The following is a 23,926-nucleotide window of genomic DNA, read 5'->3' as shown; positions in this document are numbered from 1 at the left end:
AGATTTCTGGTTTGTACAGGGCCACACTTTCCCTGTCTGCTGGCCCTCTGCTGCCCCTCTTTTGCACCTCATTTATGTATATATAAATATATATAATATAAATAAATATATATAAATGATTGGCATCTTTTAGTAATTCTCAAGGCTTTCGAAGCATTGTAACCTGCAATTTTGTCTCTCTCTCAGCTGTCTCAGTATACCATTTCCTATGCTTCTTTCAAAAATTTAACTGGCTTTTACCTCCAGTTTAGAAACTTCAGATTTTTCAGGGCAGTCTCATGTAGGAGTTGTGAAGCCCAGGTCTTCTGTATGCAAGAGCACTGCGTGCTAACAGGATTTGTTCCTCTGTGTTTGCTGTCTTGTGTGAAGATTAAGAAAGGTGAATGAGTTGTTGGTGGCTTAGGCTTGGATCAGACCCCTCCCTTTGATCTACAACAACTCGTTTCAAAATTTGGAGTTTTCCAGAGCCCAGGATCAAATCAAGAGATCCTAAAATAACAGGGGCAGGGAACAGTGTTTGCTCAGACCTCTGGCTGTTCCACCAGTGGTCATCTAAAGTAAGGTTTGAACCCCAAAGTCCAAGTAATTTTGGAGATCCTTTTTTTTTTTTAAAGTTATCGAAGTTCACTGAAAAAAACTTCCTTGCTCTCTTTCCCGGTGCTCTGATTACATTTCTCACATCTATTTTGGCTGCTGCTTTTTTCCTCCCCTATTCTTCATACTTTTTCTGGCTTTGGTGCCCTACATTTTCCAAATTCTGGTTCTCCAAATGCTGGAAAGAGTCTCTTGAAATGCGTTGGCATATTTTTCTTTAAAATTCACCCATGCCAAAGACTTTGCTAGTCAGAAATAATAACAATCCCTTTTTGGAAAGGGAAAAGTCAACATTTTCCCACGTCATTGTACCCCTAAAGTTTTGTAGTTCACTGATTCTGATGCCAATGGGAGGAAATATAAGCAAATACGATCTTAAATTTGCCAACAAACTGTCTTCTGAGCAAATCTGTTGTTCCCTGAGAGTCAGTGGTCACTTGAAACTACCTTGGGCTGGTGAAGGTTGCCGTTAACCAGCTGACTGTGATTTCTTGCATGTGCGAGGCAGAAGTTTCCAGTTGCTGCTAAGTTTGACATCGTATTTGCTTTATTTTTCCCTCTCCATTTTCTAAACTGCCTTCTTTCGTAGCAGGAGTTTGGTGGCTGTAGCAAACCTTCACAGATGGTAGCAGCAGTTCTTGGGAGGCTTGCAGGTGTTCAAGCACAGCAGGTTTCTAAAATAATTAGGTTGGTGTTGGCCAGTTATGTACTCTGGTGCATATAGTGTTACCTTATGTGGCTTTACTGGAGCTATCAGGTCTTGAAAACAGGCACATAACAAATAAATTGCATCTGCCCGAATTACATGGTGCTCCAGTCATCTGTTTCTTGGTTTGTGTCCTCACCATTCAGCATTCTCTGGTTTGAGCCATTCTGAGGACGGAGCTCAGTGACTGGTTTCGAATCAGTTTTATCTTTCCCATATAGTTTCAATTGATCTTGTTAGTCAAATCTTTTCCAATTTAATCATTGAAAATCATAGATATTCCTAAACTGTCTTCAGACCCAGTCTATTTAGTTCATCGAAAGGATAAATGGTTTGAATAACATCCGGGAGATATTTAGGAAAACTGTTTCCTGTAGTTGTAGAGGTTCCCACGGTTTTGGAACTCAGTTTTGGTGTACTAAACTCCATTAAGATTTCAGTCACCCGAACAAACTAATTTGTCCAAAACCTGAGTGCTCACCTGTTACGCTTTTAGAGAACAAACTGAAGCTCAAATTTTTCAGTAGCTCCTTGCCTATATGGACTGTCAGTGATTCTGAAATGAAATTGCAAATAACAAGAAGCAGGTAAAGACCCTGAAATAAACCAGGAGGGCAAGGAAATCCTGCTGCTTTCAGTTACTGGTTGGTATTGTAAGTGACATCCAGATCCCAGATATGGACCCTGAGACGTAGCTGAGGTAGAATTGATTTCTGCATTGTAATATCAAAGTAAATGATTAAGAAAATTAATTACAGAATTTCCTTCCTTGCTTTTAAATCTATGTAATTATGACATTTAGTCTTTCATATTGGCGTACATTTTAAGGGCAATGCTTTAAGAAACAATTTTCTATTGGTGAGAAGCTCATCTCCAGATGTATGGTACACCTCACTCCATACCTGTTTGTATGTATGGCTTCAGTTCTTGTTGACAGTATTGCTGGAAAACTTGTTTTTCTCTGTAAGTTATGTTGAAGCTATGCTTCATTCACATGTAACTTGCTTTATATTACCAATGCTTTATTTATTCTCTTCCCTTGCCCTTGCCCTTGCCCTTGCCCTTGCCCTTGCCCTTGCCCTTGCCCTTTCCTGGCCGTTTTTATTTTTCATCAGATGTATAACCATTGGCCCAGCAGATGTTTCAGCCCTATAGTATGACTGCCTATTTATGGAGCTTTAAAAATCGACATCCATGAAAATGTGTTTATAAAGTGTGGATACTATAAAGAGTGGATTAATCTCTAATGATCTCATCTAACTCCAAGGAAAGGATTTTCCTTTTTTGATTTTTATATAAATCAATAGCTTATATTAAATTGATACTCATTCTGTAAAAGACAAATTATATATATATATATTTTAATGTGATAAAACTAGATTTTTTTGAGGGAGAAAACAGTTTTCCAAAGAAATCCAATAAGCAAAGTTACTGATCTACAGTTTTCTGCCAGTGTCACATATCTCTCTGATTCATTGTAGCAATTGCTTATTCCTGATCAGTAACATAAACCTCAAACATTTGTGAACCGGTTAAAAAAATTATGGAATAATAAATTGAAAAATTGTTAGCTTAATTCAATACTGTCTTGGACAAGATATTGTAGGACCATAAATCCCCTTGTATCCTTAAAGATTTTTTTCTTATTATTTTATTAAGATGTTTTGAGTATGATTTATTTAAAGAAAACAGTTATGCACATACTGTCTAGGATATATGTGAGTTTCTGCAGGATGGTATCATCTGAGTGGTTCTTGTCCAAGGGGCCTCTCTAAGGCAATAGGTTCAACTGTATGAGTCAAGGTCGGTGTAACTGGACTCCATGCAATGCTATGCTTAGCTTTCCTTAACATTTCAGATGAATGTGTTAATTTAAAAATATAATATGCAAAGAAACAGCAAGAAAAAACAGAGCTATATCCATCAGATTTCATCAGGAAGCGTTAATATTTATTTTTCAGTGGTATTTTGTTAGCAGACAAAGGACCTAGTTGGGATCAACACAACTTGGAATGGTAAATGCCTGTTGAAAAGGTTTGAGGTCTTGTTTGAATGAATGTGGATTTGGTATAAGCACTGAAACATTGTGGAACCATGGAATAAAGATTTCTTGGTTGTATTTATGATACACTTAGACTTATTTTGGCTGCTAAAAATTGCCCGTGTGCTCCAGTGGATATCGTCATCCCATACATACAGCGATCAGGTCCTCCATGAAAACCTGGAAGAGAAGAACGTGTGGGCATTCTGCTTCTGAAACGTTTGTTTAATTAGCGTGACAAGGAGTATTGTTCTTATTTAACTGGTGTGCTGCAGTGCGGACAGTCAGCTCTGATTTACGCTCCACAGCTGTCAGTCCAAAGAGGAGGAAAGTACTGGCCGTCCTCACCTGCTGCGGGTGTAACTGGGAGCTGAAGGTGGTCGTCATCTTGGAGGCCGTGCTTGGTGTTCTTCGGACGTGCCATGTTATTGAGTTAAGAAAGCTATAAAGGAAAACTAGGCAGGAAGGTAATTCCTTGAGCTGGAATTTAGCCAGGATTTGGAGTTAACACTAAGGCTGTGCTCTGTTACTGGTTGCTTGGTTCGTAGGGTTTGGGACTGTTTTGGGGTCCACCAGGAGTAGGCTTTTTTCATCCTGATGAATTGCAAAGTAATAATTTTGTTGAAAATGAAAACTCTATTCAGCGTTCCAGACGGATGCTACTTTTTTGTAGCTTTGTTTGTTTGTTTGTTTTAAATCAGAGCTGTACACTTTGGGGAAGGAATGGTGAATGAGGGAGGGGACATCAGCACTGTGCCCCAGGTGACTGAGGCAGCAGGAGTGGAATAAGATCCTAAGCTATTAACTAATTATGTAGTAGTGGGGAGCCAGAACTTGTATATAGACAAAATCAGAGGCATCACAAGAAGGTCAGATGCACTGTTATGAGCTGTGTGAAAGGTACAATGTTAAGTGGGGTTTTCAAGGCAAAAGAAGCTGAGCTCATGCATAGAGGTAGTTACATGTCCCCAGCAATTGGTTGGGAATACAGCAGTGGGTTGGTCTGGTTTGGTGGAACCGATTGTTAAAAAGTATTTTTGCTTTCTGCTTCTTGCAGCTGCTTTGTTTATGAATAACTTTGTGGGTGTTGCTTCCTCCACACCAAAAGCTCCAGCCTGGCAAGAGCTGTTCATGGTGCAGCACCCTACTGACGAGGAGAAACCAGTTGTGCAAAAACGGCTTGCTTGAGCCTTGGGAGAACTGAGCGCCCTCATTTATCACAGTCAGTGGGAAAAAAAAACACAATTTTTGGGGGTGGTTCACAGTGGGAACCTAGCCCCAGTCTTCAGAACTGGTCTTTAAATGGGCTGATTTCTCTCTGTGCATTTTAAGTGGGTCCTAAGGTCGCTGAGTGCTTCACGTTAAAGCCAGGCAAACACCTAACCCTTATTTCCCCCGTGATGTGAGGAGAGTGAAAATAAATTACATCTTCTTAAACATCAACCATTGATTAAATGTTTCTCCTTTCATAATTTAAGAATGTTATCAGCTGAATGCAAGTTGTGTCTTTTCCCATACTGTGTCATTTTAATTGTCGCACCGCAGGGCCCACACTGCATAGATCACGTTCAAGATCCTTGGTTGAACAAAGACAATCAATTTTTATATAGAGAAAAATAAGTTTGATTTCAGATATTTAGAAAAAACACTGATAAAAGCAGTCTGGTTTACCTTTCCAAGCATTTTGACAGAAATTTGTTGCATTTAATCTAGCTGAAGAGTCTGCACCTGTCCTATAAAGAAGATTATATTGAACTCCACTGTAAGAAATTTAGAGTGAGCCACTTGTCTCATTATAATTATTAATTTGGATTTTTTTTTTACTGCTTGGGAATCTTATTGCAACTTGGTGGTAATATAATTACAAAGGCATGTGCAGACATCTCAGTGTCATAGGTACGTATATGGACATTTCTACTTAGGATGGGAGAAGGAAAGGTTAAGTCTGATTCTCCATTTTCTTGTACATTTATTTATATCAAATGATGATATTTGGATTTCATATGATTTTATATGTCACTCATGTTCTCAGCAAATGACTATACAAAGACAATAGCAGCAGGAGAAAGAGAGCTCTGTTTTCCTGGCCTCTTCCAGAAGGCTGGATTGCTCCATTTGAGCCAACACATGAATGCAAGTCTGCTATCAAAGTCTCATTTTCAGCAAAGAGGTAGATAGCAATTCTGTGTAGCGAGGGAACAAAAATAAAAGAACCCTCTTGGACACCTGCCTTTCAGATACACATTTGCTATTCAGAGAACAGAGAATTGAGTGCTTCAGATGCCAAGCAAAGACTTTCATGTCTTCTCTGAATATATTTTAAGGCCAGTTTTCCTGCACAGATATCCATAATGGTTATTGCCTATAATTTTGTAGCTTCTGCAAATTGTAATTTGGTTCAAAACCCATAGCTTCCAGCTGGTTTTGGATAAATGAAAGCTTAACACTTGTTGTAGATGTTATTCAAAAGATCATTTTCCTTTTGCAGGGTTCTCAGATATGCAGTATTCTTCCTGTTTTGGTGATGGGTCAGTCTCTCCATATTGCCTGAATTTTAAGGCTCAGGGCATGCACCTTACAAGAGAATGCAACACCATTTGGTGTGAATGTTCCTACATGTGTGAACAAATGCCTTTAGAAATGTGGGGGCAGTCTTTGGGCATTTAAATACTTTCCCGAGTGAATAAAAACTGGTTTTGTACTTGTTCATTTTTAGATACTGACCGAGCTCTAGTGCTGCTGGAAGAATATTGTAAAAAACTGAGGAAGCCAGAAGAGCAACAACTGAAAAAAGCCATCAGAAAAGTAATGGGCATCTTTAAGAGCAGCTTGTTTCAGGCACTTCTAGGTAGGTACTAATATTTAATGCCTTTGTATGCCTTTGAAGGCCAGACCTAGGTCAGACCTTGTAACTTTCCTCTTACTGTGCACTATTTAATTTGTATTTACAATGCAACAGCATGTTGAGATGATCCTTCTTGGTTCTCTGTGAAGAAACTCATTGTCCTAATATTTCAAAGGTATTTGCTTATTTATAGTAAACGAAAGTGTAACAAAAAACTCATGCAAGATAGGGCATTGAATCATTATTCCTAAACCTTGCCGCTTTCCTTTTGTTTAATGGAAATTGTTGAACCAGAGTAGGATATAACTATGCAAAGTTGAAGGTGAAGCTGAATCTCCACACAGGTGAATTACCAAAGTTTCGCTGATTTTCATCTTTTCTAGATTTTATCATCTAAAATCTTTGTGTCTTTTGCATCATGTTTTATGGAAGATGTCAGCCAAAGAAACTCAGAAATTAGTCAAGAAAAATGCACAGGCACACAGTAAGACTGGCCAAATGGTCCCATCCATGTGACGTTGCAGTGTTCAGATAGTGCTGGTTCATCACTCAGTCTTTCTTCCACATACGTGTAGGTCCATGTAAATGACAGCATTTGTCAAAACGGAGCACTTGATGTGTTGGAGCTTTATGTAAAATAACTTTTCTGAGTTATTATACATAAAATGTTTTCAACGTCATGAACTTCCTGATGTGGCTGTAGCATCTCTATTGTCCCTAGTACCACGCAGTGCTTGTGCTGCCAGTCCTGGGATGTGGTGAAAATAAGTGTGTGCCACGCTTGCTCTACCTCTCTCTGCCCTCTTGCTGACAGTGCTTTGGCCCCTTAGTTTTTCATTCCTTCACAAACATCTGTAAATTTTGTGGAGAATTAATCTGAAAGGAGCATTTCTTAACACAAACAATGGCAGTGGAACCACATGTTCCCTCTGGTTATGGTTGTTTAAAGCCATATTGACAATTGTGCTCATTGCAGAGCTACAATCAGTAGTAGTTAGGGAAAAATTTTGGTTATACATCATAAAAGTAGAAGTACATAAATACAACACTATTACTGTGAAGATGAGGGAGATCTGTGAAGAGTTTCAGTAACTTCTGTGGCATTTATGAAAAATGTATTTACCTGTCTCTAACATTTCCTGCAAAATAATTAATGTCGATACTATTTTACTTGTATTTTTCCTTGGCTTCTTTAAAGTCATTAGCTTTATTTCATAAAGCCTACATAATTTTAATTGTTATTTATTATTTTAAAAAAGTTACTACGTTTGTACCTAAACAATATTTACCAAATAGTAATAAATACATCTGAACTGAAGAACGAAAAAAAGATGCGAAGTTTCTATGTTATTTTCATGAAGATAACTGTGTATATAAAAGTATGTATTGAAGAGATACACAAGTCTCAGAAGCATTGTTATCTGTACATCTACTTCTGCAGTACTTTGAAGTAATCTTTCAAAGTGTTCTAACAACATATGTGCTTTGTGTGTGGCTACACTGCAATATTTTTTTGATGTATTACATATGCCAGAAATGAGAAGGTGATTATAGCTACATTAAGGTTGAGTCCAAAGAACAAAGCAAATCATTTGATTGCCACAGTTACAGATTGAGGAATACAATGGTGTGACGTTAGATAGTATTTTAATTTGTAGGACTTTGGGTGTCTTTTCCTTGTCCTCAAATTCTTCATTATATAAAAGAGATTTGGGAATTGCCAGGCATGTTCAAATTCTCGCATTATTACATTTGGTTTGCTATTTGGTTGGTCTAGATTCTGGAATAATACAAAACAGTGACCTCTCATCAATATTGTAACTGTGGAAGATGATGTTATTACACAATCAATAGTGAGGTTCTTGCATAATCATTATTTCAAAAAACTCCACTTCCATGACATCTGTTTTAGCTTCCCAGCACAGTTTCTTCCATTTACCTATCAATCAGACCATCCAAAGAAACGCTGAAGGCAGAACTCTCCATCTCATTTTAAGTTCTGTACTGCTAAAGTACCTTTGTTTTTTGTATTTACAGAATGTCTAAATCTTGAAAGTGTCCACTTTTGAGTGCCTACTTAGATGTACTTTTCAGAGTCTGAGTTTTCAACACTTTCCAAAACTTGATCTCATCTACAACTGTCAAACATCTGTTTTTATTGAGAACTGATCAACCTTTTGAGTATTTAGGATGTAACTGCTAACACAAAATGTGGTTTCTGAACAGAATTGTTAACCTGGATGCATACGTTTTCATTCCTACCAGGTGTAAAGTTAATATTATTTTAAGTACCAAATTCAGTTGTTGTATATCCTACAGCTTCAATAGAATTTGAGTCCTTTATGAATAAATTCAGCTATTGTATCCATCACTGTCCTTTACATCTGTGTTCAACTCTAGTTAGCTTCCAAAATGCTTCAAAAATCTATAGGATGTCTTTACATTGAGTATTAAAGAACCAATAAAGAGCAATAAATGTAATAAGAGGTACTGTTCAAATCTGAGCACCAAAGTTTAAGTGTTGTCTAGTTCCTTTTGTTCACAAATTTGTGCTTGTGTGGTTTGATTCAATCGGCCATGTTTGAACTTGGACTCTTGGTTTTTTCTTATCCTCGTTGTGTTTCATAAATATTGACTACTGAATTTAGGAGTAACATGAGAAAAATGAGGACCTGATATTTTTCATAAGCACAGTCTACACATGGATGAAGTGACTACAGATATGGAAGTAAAATGTCTGTAAGTGATTTACAAAAGGATTATTGATGCATTGTCCTTTTACATTTTAATTTGTGTTCAAAAACACCTCCTTTTTCCCTTCAGGCTGTTCTTGTTGCTAGACTTCTTGCTAGAGTTGCTGTGTTCGGTTACAGCTGAGTTGGTTGCCAAGAGGCACATTTTCAAAGCGACATGTGGAGCTGTAGTCTCTAGAGTCCCATTATACTCAAGTGGCCCAAACACAATTCTTTGAAAATCCAGCCCTCAGTTTCTGAGAGGAGGGAGGAAGAAAAGCTCTTCAGAAGGAGTGTGGAAAGGGAAGAGCTCCTATTTAGATATTGACATTACTCTTAAGTCAATTCCAAATTATTTTCACCAAAAAGATTGTACCAATCCTTCTATGCATGGCGAGAGGGGGAGTTACAGTTTGGTTGTTATTATGAGTTCGAGAGGATTTTTTGCTTTTTGTAGGGGCATCCATAGCTGCACAACATTAAATTAATGGGAAGCTCTCAAATTGTAGCACATGTTGTTCTGATGTATTTATTTTTTCAGAAGTAACCCTACAAGGAAAAGAAAATGAAACCTGCAGAAATCTGAGCGTTTCATTTGTTAGGATTATCTCAGAATGGGACATCTTGGAGTCATTGTGTAGAGATAAAAAAGGAGAACTATAAAAGAGAATAATAATAGTTTTCAAATTTCAAAACTACTAAACATCTTTTTTTCCATTCAGTTCTTTATGAAGAACACAGTTTAGTACAATCTAGTTCTAAAAACCTCTGCTATATATTTGCCTAGTCTTCATTTCATTAAGAAAAGTGCATCGTTTTACAGCTTAGAAAGCTGTTCTGTGGAATGAGAATGGATGAAAGAGGTTTATGTCAGAGGGTTGTTTATTTATTTATTTTTTTGGTAGATGCATCTCTATAAAACATCATTTTGTTTCTAGCAGGAATTAAAGTGCCACAAATAGCTGTAATCATCTTATGCAGTATTAGGTAAAAACTAATCTCTATAGGTTTTTCTAAAATTCAGATAAACCCAATCTGTAGAGGATGACGTATATCCTGAGGTCTTTTAAACCATGTCTTATCTTTTTTTCTCATGCTTGCATAACTTTGCCTGAATTTTAAATTGGCAAATTTTCAACTACAATCTGCATCATGTTTTTTTTTTTCTTTTTTTTTTTTTAATAGCATTGTACCATTTCTGCAGAATAATGTGGATGTTATAAAACCGCCCTCCTTAAAAGTTGCTGTAGTAAACACTACTGTAAGGATTACATAATTCACTGGTCATTTGTGACACAGCCTGTGTTTAGAGATTTAGGATATAATTTTATGGTTTTAGTAAGAGGGGTTTTTAGACTCCTTACCTCATTCAGTTCACTTTTAAATAAGCCCTGTTATAACAATCCATTTTAAAAGAGCCACCGTGTCTTTTAAACCAGGTCATAAAGGAAGTCAGGTTTTTCTTCTATGTTAACATATTATTTTTCTATAAAAGGTTTGTGTAAATTAAGTGGCAGTGTAACTCAACACTGTTGGATTGGTATCCAAACTTCCGAGAATCTGTGTCTTGTGATCCTCTGTGTTACAGGACAGATAGGGTATATAAAGACCTGGATATAGCCATTTACTGCTTTAGGAGAGCCTAAGCAAGTCCCCACTGCTTTAATTATTTTCTGGTGTTTTAAAACCAGTAAAATATATATCAATTAAAAAAGACAATTGCCATTGACAAATGGAAACATTTAGTACAGGGAGCATGAAGCAGGTCAGGAGCTTGGTTTCTTATGGCTTTGTCCTAGTTTGATTGACTTTGGTGGCTAAGAATTTGTGGGCTCTGGCTGAAACTCCCCCTGCACGTAGGGCATTTCCTTGAGCTCTCTTCTCTGTGCGTTACCTGACAAGTGTAACTCACCAGGGAAACTTCTTCTCTTGATAAAAATACTTCTTTTCGTGCTCAGTATTACAAAACTTTGGCAATGTCAGGAAGATGTGTACGGATACAGATGTGCACATGCAGATAGGAGGGATCCATTAGGTCTCTTTTGTCTGAAACCCATGTAAAATATGATCAAAATTCTGGACAGAACAATGGAGAGGGAGCCTCAAGCAAGGACCTTTCTGCAGAAATGTTCCACTGAAGACTTAAAGACACTTTTGAGTGTGTGGAACTGTGGAGCTGTAATTATAATGCTTATGTGAGGGTATGTCTACAAGGAGTCAGTGACAATTAAAAGCCAGTGACAATTAAAAGTCTTTCAATGGAAAATGTTTAAACTTCATGATAGTTTAGATATGAATGAATCCAGAGAGGAACCTGTCATAGAAGTAAGGTTGGGATGTTGAAACATGCCCCTGACATAAAAGGAAAATTGCTAAGAATGAAAAATGAGGATGATTTCAGTAGATGTAGCCATGCATGTCAGTTAAAGAGTAATGATTAAAGAATTCCCCCCATTTTTTGGCTTTCGTGCTGAGAAGAATAACTATACTGTTGGCCATATAGAGAGAGGAAGAATGGAACAATAAGGAATTTGTTTAGGCACGTCCAGTTTTAGGAGAAACTGTTTAAATAGTGACAGAAGGAAATGTGAGACTAGAGGGAAGGAGATGGGTCAGGATGGGGGAAGAGATGTGTGAGCAGGAAGATAAATTACGAGAAGAGCAGGAGACATGCCATGTGGGCTGAAGAAGTAAAAAAAGAAGGAAAGATAATAGAAGCCGGGGAGAAGTTGGGATAATGCAACACCTCAAAAATCCAGTGCTGGTCATACGTGGTAGCGCTGGTCTCCTGTGTTAAAAGCTCTATGAGATTTGCATAAAAGGAACATAAATAGTTGATAAAATTGTTGTTACCATTTGCTTCTATGATCTGTCTTTAAGAAACACTGCAGTCACTTTCAGGCCTTTTCCGACAACCACCGAGACCAGAAATTGTATTTTTCCCTTCAGTGTGAGATCTGACATTCATGGGACAATGGAAAACAAGGCAACACCAAATTGCACGAGCCTGCCGATACAACTGAGTTGAGGGTATCAAAATGAGGAAAATCAGCTTTGTAAACCCCTTGCTTGTACCAACCGTTCTCATTCTGCAGAAAGAACCATCTCAGCACTTACTGCCGTGTCAGTTCTTCAGGGATATAAAAGGTATTAAATGAATTGCTGTACTGGGAGACTTTTCAATAGGAAAGAATAACTGAGTGTTATCTATTCCTACTTGCCAGGCTTGCTCTCAGTAGGTGTTTTTACCCCACTTATGTGTTCAGCGTGTTTAACTACTTACACTGCTCTTGAACGTAAGGTCACTGATCTCATGTTATTGTTCTTGAGACTTAATCTCAGTGAGCTGGTTTCTGGTCATGTCAAGCTATTTTGCCTCGTGTAATAACACTGAATTCCAGAGGAGTTAATCCAGTACAGCCGAGCCCGCATCTGGCCCAGGGACATTAGGCAATTCTTTTTCCGAGGGCCTGAATCCAGCATTCACAAAGTCAACAGAAAAAGTCTCATTGACTTTGTCTGCCTCAGATCGTGCCATTAGAGAGATCCTTCCAGAGATTTATGTTCAGACCTTTCCTGGTCGAGAAATAAAGATTCTTCTATAGCCACATAGAAATGAAGATTCTTCTGTAGCCAATATCTGAAAATATTGAAACCCTTTCAGACTGTTACAAATGTCAAAAAGCAAAAAATATGTGCAAAAACCCTTCAGTGCTCTGTCACATTTGAGAAGCGCTCGAATGACATGTCTGACAATGGGGAAGCCTGTTATTACTCCTCACAGAGTCCTACTTTCCCAAACCGGCATCTTTCTTTGTTGCAGCATAAATTACAGCAGAACTGAAATTTAAATTCAAGGGCAGCTTTTGTTTTGCCTGAAGACAGCTGCAGCTGCTTTTATTCGTCAAGTCCAATTCTCTTAGTAAGCAAATTTGTGCTTTCTCTCAAAAGAACTAGAGGTAGCAGTGCTAGATCTTTGGGATAATTTGAAGCTGTCTGATCTTTTTTGACGAGCTGGGAGCTGGACCTCAGCCAGCTGGTGGGGCTAACCCTCGCATCTTCCCAGCGAAAGTCAGGTCGCATAGAGTAAATTGTTTATTCCAAAAAATGGTAAATTGTTTATTCCAAAAAACGGTAGATCTATTGTACCTGCTTTCCTATGCATTTTGTCCCACTGCTATTTTTCATCCCATAGCAGTGAAATTTCCCCTGAAATATCTTTATTTGTCTCCAGCTCTTCTGGCTCTCCCCAGCCCATGGTACCTGCAGAGCCTTTGGGGGAGCTGGGGCTTCTTCACTTCTGCCGAGCTGCACTGACATTGGGCAGAGCATTCAAAGTTGGTGAGAGCTAGCAGACAGATGCGCATGAAGGAAAAGACAGACAGACGTCACGTTACTATAAGGAAATCAGACTGAAATATCCAGAGACTGGAGTTTTACCTGAGGTCTGAAATGTTATTGAGTCTCTGAGCTATGTCTGTGAAGAGGGAGCTGATGTGATTGAACAGGGTGCTCGGTACTTTCTTCGAGGCTCCCTTGGCCCACACCAACTTGGACATGTTGATCGCTTGGATACCCCTGAAATAAATTGGCTAGTCTGTTATAGCTGTTAAGGTCTTTGAATATTATCAGGCTCTGCAGGGCTAGGTGATGCCCTCTATTAGGAGTTGGACTCGATGGTCCTTGTGGGTCCCTTCCAACTTGGGATATTCTGTGATTCTGTCATCTTTGAAGGTCCCTTCCAACTTGAGCTGTTTTAGCCTTCTGTAAATATTTCTGCATTTGCACAAATCTCAGAATTGTTTTTGCCTGTGGGACCTGCTGGGTGTTGCAGTGGCATCGTACAAGGAACAAGCAGAGCCAGGGCACTGGTCTGGCTAGCCAGCCTGGAGACATGGGGAGCCCTGGGAGAAGCTCCCATGACAAGTTCTTAATATTAAAGCTGTTTGGTTATTTTCTTTGTGTGAAGATGCGTGTGGGAAGAGTTGGGAATCTTGTGTGGGTACCCCAAGTCAGTTTTTTGCTTGAAAGACTTTAATTACTAAACGGTCGTGAATTACCAGAAAAGACCTGAACTCAGAAGTACAACATCTTAAATTTGTGGGAATTTTCACTGGGATCTCATCCTTGCTGTTGACTTTTTCCTTAATGAATTGAACAAAACCTCTGGGTATGAATGCTGATGAACTCTGAAAAATTCAGCATCTCAGCCCAGCTCTGTCTTTTGACTCTCAGCCTATCTGCGTACAAGAAGAAACCGATTACAGCACTGTTACAACCTAGGTAATGCATAATCACTTGTAATCCTAATGCAACCCTCTGCTCATGTTTTGCTGCCTTTTAGCCAATGAGTGATAGCATTTCCACCTCAGACGAGGAATTTGGGAGCTTTGTGGACTTTCCTCATTTGAAATGCAAAAGCCGTGCATTCAAAATAAACCATTTTTAAGATGAGTCTTTAATATGAGCAATGTGGTAATTATTGAGCTTGTTAGTTTTCAATATCTAGCAAAGAATAAAAGCTATTTTTGTTCCTGTAGTGTTTATTTATTTATTTATTTATTTTTTTTTGAGTGTCTTGGCCATATGGATTCTGTGTATAATTGGAATTAATAAAATGCAGTTGCAGCAGCTGTCGTTGTATGGCTGCTGTCCCAGCATGAAGCTTGTCTTTTTCTTTGCATTAAATAGGGATAGCCTTTTATTATTGGTTTGTGATGAGAACTAGAGACAAATTATTTAGAGATGCATTTAGATAATCTGGTTTTATTTTGAACAATGTCTTCTTTTACAAGCTGAGGGAATATAAAGGGACAATGAGATTATCATTATTGTTTTTTAGTTTGTGTTAAATAAAGACTGGATTTATATCTTGCTATTGTAGTTTGTACATCTACTAATAAAATGGAAGAAAATAATCTGGAGCAGACAGTTCCATCAGCAATCCTAATGTTTATTTTTGTCAGCAGAGCCGTTCTCCCTCTCTAATGTTTTGGTCTGTGAAGTCATTTTAGGTTAGTCTGTGATGTGATTCTCCTTTAGTGAATGTAACTTCTTAAAGAAGCAGAATGGTAATTTTGAAACCACAGAAACATTTCAGCCTTTGAGGGTTGTACACATCACAGCTTTCAAAGGTGTTGCAAATGAGCCCAGTTTGTTGCTTGGTGCCACCCCTGTGACTTTTGGGAATTTCAAGGCTGTGTTTGGGCTGTCAGCCTGATCTGCCTCCAAGACGACTCTGAAATCTGCTCAAAGAAGTCTGAATAGTTCTTTCCTGCCTCTGTTTTGTCATCATAGGTGTGTGGTTTTGAATTTCTGCTGACGTAGTTGATTAAAGCATATTTTATTGCATAAAATCTCAGGCATTAGAAATGGAATATAATTATTATAATACTAATTATTATGTTATGCTACACAGGAATGATGTGGTATGTAAAAACAGTGTGAAAATAACTGAATTAGGGCTGTAGTCACAGGTTGGGCAGCACTGTAACTAAGGTAGTGTCTGTGAACTTAGTTCAGTTCCCATATGTACAGTGTGATATTTCTCATCATTTTCACCTCAGACTCTTTTCCTTCAAAAATTCTGCTCTGTTCAGTGTGCAGAAGAGGTAGTGCTCGGCTCGTGAGCCAGCATTTATTCCATTGCTAGCCCATCATTAGTTACTGTGATGAGGTTATGGTATTTCTGTGCTATGGACGTGGTACTGAAATCCTGAGAAATAGAAGGAAAAATATCTGTTTATTTTAGAGGCCTGTGGAGATGTTTGTGATCTGACCTATCACCACCTAAGAGTTTATGCAGCTCGTCATGTATCTGACCCCAACTCCGTCTTCAATAGGGATTGTCATTGTTCCAGCAAGACTGTCCCAGTGTCTCAGTCTGGGCACTTTAAAGGTGAGGATCATCTGATGGTTGATCATTATGGAAAAATACAGCGGATGTGACCTCCTGATCATCACTGAGACTCTCCTAAGAGTCAGATCTAATCAGTAGGATCTAATTCCCCAGGGTGGCATTTAATGTTCTTAAGCAAAAAAACCTTCAAGGAATCTTCTTATCCTTCTCAGCCTTCCAGCCCCTATGATAAATGGTGCTCAGACAGTATCCCCAGCGCAGGCCCATTCATATACTGAATATATAGCCAAGTGTGAGAACAAAGAGAAAAACAGGATGTGATCATGTACTTACATTTTATTTGTGACTCTTTCTTACCTTGGAGAGTTACCTTTACAACCTTATCAGTGTTTTCAAGTTAACTTTACATGGTGATTTCCTAGAATCTGAAAAAATTCCATCATGTGTAGATAATGATGACACAGAATTGCTTTTTCCTGAATTACTTTTATTCTCCAATGTTGAACTGATATATTGAACTGTAACTTCATTCTTTTTCCTCTTTAATCTCTGTCCAAATCCACAAGATTTATCTGTTTGTATTCTCTTCATCATTTCATACCTAACCTGCCTTCAGAGCATTTACTTACCTATCAGTTTTGGCTTGGTAGACTGTGTTTCTCATGCCTGTTTAGTTATATTTTTTTCTTATAAGCAATTAATTTGTGTTTTAAGGAAATAAATACACTTGGAAAAAGGCAAATTTTCTCTTTTAAAAAGTAGTCCAAACCTTTCTCTAAAGTTTAGAGTGACATCTTGTGGTAACACTGATTTCAAATATACATATCTATAAGTATTATTTTATTTTGTCCACAGTAAGCATTGTTTTCTACTGAAAATGTTACAGATTACTTAGCAGAAGGGTATAAAGACTTCTGAGTATCACCAGGGCTCTTGTGAGATCGGAGAAAACATTGCTGTCTGGTGTAAGGGGTCTTGGGGGTGTGCTTTTCTTTTACTCCCCAAAGTTTAACCCATGAATACCTGTGAGCTCCCAGTGATTTGAACTTCAGTTCAAGATTTTTAATGCTCTTCCAGCCATTGGACACTATCTTTCGGAGTCACTCAAAACAGTTTCAGCTAGCCATGATGCCAAAACAAGCAGGAGCGCAGCATCTTTTAGCAACATCTGTTTGGGCTATTCAGTAGCTATCCAGGTATCAACACCCTCTCATTACTGATCTCATTAATTCCAAGGCAATGGGAAACGTACAGAAGAACAAATACTGATAAAGGCAAGCAAACCTTTACTGCTGAATTAATAGACCTGCTTCCTTTTAGCTAAACATAAATATGCCCAGGAAGGAGGGTTTGCTAACAGAGAAACGAGTAAGGCCATTTAAGATCCCTACTGCAGTCGTGTGTACACTCCCTAGCTATGGATCAGACTCTGATGTACCAGGTGGTATAAATGCACCAAAACCAACCGTAGCCAAAGGACTAGCACGTACCCAGACTACAGTGTTGTGCAGTATATTTAAACAAAATACAAATCTTTTCAATGCAAGGTGGGGATGTAGAATGGTTTTGTGCTCAGAGTTTTGACTCTGGAAATGATGACTTTACCATAGTGTTCCACCTAGCAGGTTGACTACCTGGCTACAGAATTGTTTAGTAACAGACACATGTCCTTTCTAAGAAATAAATTCTTTTTGGGATAACCGATTCATTAGTGCATGTCAAGTGGAAAGCCCCTCTACCATTTCTCCATAGTGCATCTCTGATAATGTGTGGTCCCAGTTCTGCTGTCACAGGCTGCGAATACAAGATACTTGATTCAGAAAAGGATTCTGTGTTTGTGCAATTCATTTTTTTTTTGGAGGCATTATAGTCATGTGAAAATGCCAGTGCTGGACAAAGGATTCATATGATGTGCTGGCAAAGTTAAGGATTTTTAGCTTTGTGGTGAAGCACACAAGGAACATTAGACCTGAGAAGCCCAACCCAATGATCATCTGGTGACCTCATTTATTAATTTGATGGAAAAATAAAGATGTGATGTTTTCAATTAAGATGAATGTTTGGCTTGCCTGACAGAATTATTTCTGGTTAATAACTAAGTACAAGTTAAGCTGTTAATATAATCCGGATACTACATTTGAAAGCTCTGATGTAGATTTGATGCAAAACTAAGCAAATAATTTGGATAGCCTGTTGGAATGGGTCAGCTGGTTAAAATCCTCAAATATAGCTTAGAAAAAGCATGGAGAAATTGTATGTGAAGTAGACAAAGTGTGTCTAAAGGACATATTTACTGGGATGATTCTCTGGAGGTATCTTCAGCAAAATACCTATTACATTTCTTCACCCATTCCAACAGAGAGCGTTGAAAGTATAAAGAAATTTGTTGGTAAACTTAGGTACCAAAGTGGTGCTTATCTTGTTTGAATGCCCTTTCTTTTTACCATGAATGATTGGTGATGTTTCATGATAAAGGAAAGCTGACTGCTCTAATAGGTTTCTGCTGCACAGACAGCAACGTCCCTACCACAGTTTTTGAGTGGCTGCTCAGCAGATTTTGCCCTGTTACTAATCTGAATCTTCTCTAATAGTTTACATCTGTCAAAGCAAGGTCTTGCTTCCGCTTCATGCTGAGACAGCTGGCTCTGAAGCAGATGATGCACTGTCAGACTGGAAAGAGCTTTCCCCATAGCCCAGGTCATGAGGCCGAGGTATACAGAGCATGGTTTTCCCCTGAGCTGTGGCAGTGGCAGGAGAGGTCTGCCATTTACAGCCTGTCCACCTTTGATGTAGCCACCAAGAGAAATGGGGCAGAAAGCCGGAGCTAGACGGCGAGCATTGCTCCTGGGTACAGTGCCCCATCCTGGGTGGGATGTGTTGAAAACAAGGTCTCATCAGTTAGTGTTCGGGTGGGAGGAAGGATTCTGAGGGCTTGATTAGTGAATCCTCTGAACACTAGCCAGACATTCATATGCTCTTTCAGCAATATAAACCCAAAATCTTATTTTGCTGTGATCATTGTGGTGGTTTTACTAAGGTGGGCAGCTGAGCTCCACCACAGCTGCTCTCTTACTCCCCCTCCTCAAAGGGAAAGGGGAAGAAAATATGATAAAAAGGGATCAAAGGTTGAGATAAGGGCAGGAACATCACTCAACAATTATCATGACAGGCAAAACAGACTCAGCATACATAGACAGAGAAATTTATTACCTCTTACTAACAGTGCCGTCCTTCCTGAACTGATCCTGCGGGGGCTTCAAGATCTGCTCCCCTATGTGTCTCTAGACACAAGGAAAACAAACTAAAACCACTTTCCCCCATCCACCCTCTTCCACCTCCTCTCCTGAGCGGCACAGGGGAATGGGGAATGGGGGCTGCAGTCAGTCCATGGCACTTTGTCTCCGCCGCTCCTTCACGGTCACTCTCTGCCACTGCTCCACGTGGGGTTCCTCCCAGGGGATGCCGTCCTTCCTGAACTGAGCCTGCGGGGGCTGCCCACAGGCTGCAGCTCTTCAAGAACTGCTCCCACACGGCTCCGTACCACGGGGTCCATCCACCTCCCAGGAGCAAACTGCTCCAGCACGGGTCCCCCACGGGTGGCAGCTCCCCCCAGATCCCCTGCTCCTGCGTCGGCTCCTCTCCATGGGCTGCAGCTCCGGCCCGGGGCCTGCTTCTGCGGGGGCTCTCCATGGGCCACAGCCTCCTCCAGGCCACATCCACCTGCTCCACCGGGGGCTCCTCCACAGGCTGCAGCATGGAGATCTGCTCCATGTGGGAGCCATGGACTGCAGGGGGACAGCCTGCTCCACCAGGGCCAGCTCCACGGGCCACAGGGGAACTTGTGCTGCGTGCCTGGAGCACCTCCTGCCCTCCTTCTATGCTGATCTTGGTGTCTGCAAGGCTGTTTCTCACTCCTCACTCTCCCAGCTGCTGTTATGCAGCAGTTTTTTTCCCCCCTTCTTAAATCTGATCTCGCAGAGTTGCAAACAACATTACTTATTGGCTCAGCAATGGCCAGCGGCGGGTCCCTTTGGAGCCATCTGGAGCTGGCCCTTCCTTACGTGGCATGGGGCAGCTGCTGGATTCTTCTCACAGAAGCCATCCCTGCAGCCTCTCGCTACCAAAACTCTGCCACGTAAACCCACTACAGTCACTTAAGTCTCCTGGCTCATTTTGTCAGAATAAAAACAGGATTCTACCAAGTTGGCCTGGATTTTGTGCCGGTGTTCCTCTCTGCAGCTCAGAGGTGACAGGCTGCCTGCAAGATCCTCCTGTCTTAGTAACATCCACAGCAAATTTACATTTCAAATGGAGGTGGCTGAAGGAGAACAAAGTCACCCGCAGAGTTTGGGGACCAATGCTTTAAGTATTTACTTTCTACCTATGTAAATCCCTCTGGGGTTTCTTTTGGATTAAGGATTCCTTACTTCTTCTCTAAAACTCTTGTTTAATATTCATGTGTGTTGTTAAACAGCTGCTGCATCCCACTCAAGAACAGAAAGCGGGAATGCATCTCAGTAGCAAATGAAGTGATACTTAAATATATCCCTTGCCTACTTCAAAGCAGCAGTATGGGAGGTAATTAATATTTATCAAATGCACTGAAGTCCTTGGATAAGAAGCACTGTGGTTGTGCAAAGCACTGTTTGTTTAGAGCCTTTTTGCCTGGCCATTTTGACCAGCTACTAAATGCACTTGAGAGTGATCACACAAAACTTGCTATAATGCTGACTTGATTTCTCTTGTCATCTTTGAATAACCAGGACAGACATTCCAAAAACATAATAACTGCAGAAATGTAGGTGCTGTGCTTAACCCGAGAAAAACACTCTTCCCTTCATTAGCTGCATGCATTGTATTTTGCAATAGATGGTAATAAAAAAGTGGGATTAACACAATGCAATACACAGAGACCCTGTTAGATTTTATTACATTTTTGGCTTGGTAGTTTATTACTATTAGAAAGCCTAATTCTTTGCTTATCATGTAATTATAGCAAGGTGCTTATGAACAGGAACTCCAGCTGCTTTTCTGGATAGAGTGTCATTAGATGAGGAATTAGAAAGCCTTCTTAGACTGTTCATTTTTCCCCATAACACAGAGAATATAAAGCATTGTAAAATATACATTTTACAATGCGTTATATGAGGTCAATGTTATCTTTCATGAGTTGTTGCCTGTTTGTAACAAAGACAACCAATCTTAAAGATGTAGATGATCTTCAGAGGACTGCCTCTTTATCTTGAAAACTACAACTTCACAGTCCTCCTCTGGAATAGGGAGATCACACAGAATTGTTGGGGTTGGAAGGGACCTCAAGAGATCATCGGTTCCAACCCCCCCTGCCAAAGCAGGTTTCCTAGAGCAGGTTGCCCAGGTAGGCGTCCAGACGGGCCTTGAATATCTCCAGAGAAGGAGACTCCACAACCTCCCTGGGGAAAAATAAACCTACCCAATTCATCAAAAAGAAGCTTTAGGTGTCTTTGTGTACAGTGCTCCCTAATCCAGCATCTGGCTGAGCTTCACTATTTGTCACCTCAGCAGCATACCAATATGTGCGTTTAGTAAGAGTGAGACACATAACATCCATGTCTGCGTACCACAGAAGCCCCCAAGGAGTCCCATCCTTTTGTTGTGCCCTGCTCTCCTTGGCTCTCCTGGGACTTTCTGTTAGCAGACTGCAAAGCCCAGCTGATCGGAACAAAGGCTTTGGTGGCTGACCCGAGACCTCATAGGCACTTGTGACTGAAGGGAGAGCTCAGCTGAGGGATCCAAAGCTTACATCATACCACGAGATCATCCAGTTTTAGGCTGTCAGGCTCAAGTTATAATGGAAAGCATTGTCTGAATTTATTCGCTTGCAGAGAATTTAGAGACAGTCAAGGTTCTTGTGGAGTTTTGTTTTCCTGTTATTGTGGTAGATGGGATAGGATATCCATCTAGAGCAAGAGTAGGGCAGAAAATGGAGGAAAGCAATTAGAAATTGGAAGATGTGAAAGTAGGAGGGGAGGATGAGCTCTTATCGGTGTATAAATCAATAAATATGTAGCTCTGTGCTTTTATATTGTTCATGATGAGTTGTTATTTTTACAAATCTGTGGATTACTGGCAATTATTTTCTTACAGTCTGGATAAATGTACATCCGCCTATGAGTGGAGCTGCCACCTTGGAGCCTTTTTAATGCCAGTCTTGCTTGGGTGGCACTTGCACATAATATGAAATCTGAGTGATTATGACTGAATAAAACGGCTTCATGGGCTCTGATGCAATGAGTATCAATATTTTAATAGAAATGCAAAATTCAAAACTGATATACTATTAAAAGTCTACAAAACTTGCTATTATCCTGACCACCAGTGAGGGCCCACTGATTTTTATTCAGTTCAGTGTTTTGCATCTTTGCATATTTTTATACAAATTTCAATATTCTTTGCTTAAAGAGTCTGAGCCAAAGACATACCTAACACCAAGCCAAGAAAACCTGCCCTGTGTGTGTGTTGCAAAGTTTGCGTATCAGTAAAAAGGACAAGTTCTCTGAGAAGCTTTGTTAGTGGTCCTGGGGATTAAGTGGGGTATCTTGGTAATAACATAAGAATCCCAGTTGATAATCCATCCAAATTAAAATATATGCATCTTTTTATTGACTACTCATCTGGCACTATAACAATTGCTAGATTAACCTAAAAACAGGACTGTAAATATTGGATAAGAACAGCCAGTACTTTAATGAGATAAAGTCACTGTCAGGGCTCTGAGGAAGGTAAGGGACAGGTGCTGTCTGTTTAGCTTTGCTATGTGTTTTGTTTACTCTGTAAGTCTTTTTGGCTTGGGACTTATTGTCAAGCACCAATTTCCTGTTGGAGTGCATTTCTGTTTTATCACTCTTGACCTTTTCTTTCAAGACTGCTTCTTCCTTTTAGAATTTTGGCTGAAGGAGAAAATAGAAACAGCTAGAAAATTAAAAAGAAAAAGAAAAAAAAAAAGAGAGAGATTTTAAGTTAAGTATCTTCTTCACTACATTTTCACCTGTGGCCTTTGCAGATGAGGCAGAAGGATGGGAATTAAGCCTTTTTTGGGGAACTCTTCTTCTTTCACATATTGTTCTCCAGGCTCAGTGTCATAGTTTTGGCTGGAATAGAGTTGATTTTCTTTGTTGATTTTCATGTGATGCTGTGTTTTGGATTTATGATGAGAATAATGCTGATATCACACTGATGTTATGGCTGTCACAGAGCAGGGCTCACACAGAGCCAAGGACTTTCAGCTTCTGGTGCTGCCCCACCAGTGAGGTCCCTGGGGGTGCACAAGGAGCTGGGAGGGGACACAGCCAGGAGCTGACCCAGACTGGCCACAGGGATGTCCCATACAGTGTGGTGTCATGCTGAACAATAAAGGCTGGGGGAAAGAAGGAGGAAGGGAGGGACTGTTTGGACTGATGGTGTTTGTCTTCCCAAGGAGTTGTTAGGCGTGATGAGCCCTGGGAGTGGCTGAGCACCTTCCTGCTGATGGGAAGCAGCGAATGAATTCCTTCTTCTGCTTTGCTTGCACACATGGCTTTTCTTTACCTAGTAAGCTGTATTTATCTCAAATCACAAGTTCTCGCACTTTTACCATCCCACCTGGGGAGAGTGAGTGGGCAGCTGAGCCTCCTGCAGGGTTAGACCATGACACCCAGCAGGACAGCAGTCTGCCGAAGTACCAGAGTGCTGTGGGGGTGCCTTCAGCATTGGCATCCAGCACCTGGGCTTCCCTGCTGTAGCTTTAGGATAAATTGTGGTGAAGGTCCTTGTAATAAAGCCATACAGCTGGAGAACTGCTGGATTTCTCTCTTTGTACCTTGTTCTCTTGCAGGTTGGCTTTACTTCACTCAAGAGAGGTCCAAGAAGTGAACTCTGGTGGCCTTTTTTAGAAAACCAGATTAGTATTCGTGACTGTAGCTTTGTATACTGACTTTCAGGTGGTGTGGAGGCATGGTGCTCTGCAGAAATAGGGATGTGGGTGTGGGGCATGATGTAATTAATAATCGTGCAGCGATGATGAGACTTATGATGTCAGGTACATTTGGTATTTAAGTGAGGAATTAGCATTAAATCAAGACAACCCTAAAGCTGTGGAGAGCATCTGGGGACACAAAAGGGCCACTCCTGA

At 40.0% G+C, this 23,926-nt stretch overlaps 1 protein-coding gene across 1 annotated transcript in view; it reads left to right on the top strand.

Annotated features, from left to right (window-relative positions):
* DLG2 (discs large MAGUK scaffold protein 2) overlaps positions 1-23,926 on the top strand; it is a 1,015,643-nt gene that overhangs the window by 10,444 nt on the left and 981,273 nt on the right. Inside the window, 1 exon segment of the mRNA XM_040544402.1 lies at positions 6,058-6,189. Coding sequence (XP_040400336.1) covers positions 6,058-6,189 — 132 coding nt within the window.

The sequence above is a fragment of the Cygnus olor genome, chromosome 1 (genome assembly GCF_009769625.2).
Source record: "Cygnus olor isolate bCygOlo1 chromosome 1, bCygOlo1.pri.v2, whole genome shotgun sequence".
In the NCBI taxonomy this organism is placed as follows: Eukaryota; Metazoa; Chordata; class Aves; order Anseriformes; family Anatidae; genus Cygnus; species Cygnus olor.
Note: the sequence above shows the minus strand (reverse complement) of the source record. Positions and strands in the feature narration are given on the sequence as shown.